At 44.0% G+C, this 732-nt stretch overlaps 1 protein-coding gene across 1 annotated transcript; it reads left to right on the top strand.

Moving 5' to 3' along the window:
* Positions 1 to 238: 238 nt before the first annotated feature.
* On the top strand, positions 239 to 467 carry SARC_15809 (hypothetical protein; the record flags this gene model as incomplete). Its single annotated transcript, XM_014290080.1, has 1 exon — positions 239 to 467. A coding segment is annotated over one exon (229 nt), but the record flags the coding sequence as incomplete, so codon positions are not given.
* Positions 468 to 732: the final 265 nt, after the last annotated feature.

Raw genomic sequence — 732 nt, 5'->3', positions numbered from 1 at the left:
AACTTAAAATGGTTCACTGTACTCCGGTGGTTTTTCTAATATGTCTAAGCATATACTTTACGTACATGAAGGATTGCATCGAAACATAAAAAAATTATTTCTCATTGAAGATAACTTCCAGACTGTGCGCCAACCTTACTACCATACAAGTCAGTGACCAACATCGCACATTTCATCTGTACGCTCGTTTATCTGGGGTTTCCAATTGATTCATTTCATTTCCGCACCCAATGTCCAGGGCCATGCTGCGTTACAAAGGCACTCTGTGGGAACATGTGCTGGTTGATCCATGGTTCTGGTTCTTCCTGGCCACGTGCATACTGTTTATTCTCCTGCGCACACTAGATGTACTGCCCAAGGGTCAGAACCCGGAGATACCTACTTCATCTTTGGCAATCATAGGATCCCTGGTCAGTTTTGCCGCGGTTTTCTTCCTGAATATGGTCTTTGGCCGATTCCATGACCAGGTACGACTATGCAGATAGAAAGCACACCAATTGTATCGAACAACGTCCTGTGTCTGAGGGATCAGGACCCTGCTATGTATGGTTGGTCCCAAATAGTATTAAGTAGGTGTATCGAGTGTGATGAAATATACCCTAAAGTCTCGCTCATCCGGTTTCGCCCAGGCAAGTACTGTTCCTGTAGCTGTAACCAACAATGCAGATAGTGTATATGCATATTTACGTTACCTACTCGCCTGTTAAGGATTGTCTGGTGTTATTGGAGTAA

This window comes from Sphaeroforma arctica (genome assembly GCF_001186125.1).
Source record: "Sphaeroforma arctica JP610 unplaced genomic scaffold supercont1.6776, whole genome shotgun sequence".
Classification (NCBI taxonomy): Eukaryota; class Ichthyosporea; order Ichthyophonida; genus Sphaeroforma; species Sphaeroforma arctica.
This window is presented reverse-complemented; position numbering and strand designations above follow the sequence as displayed.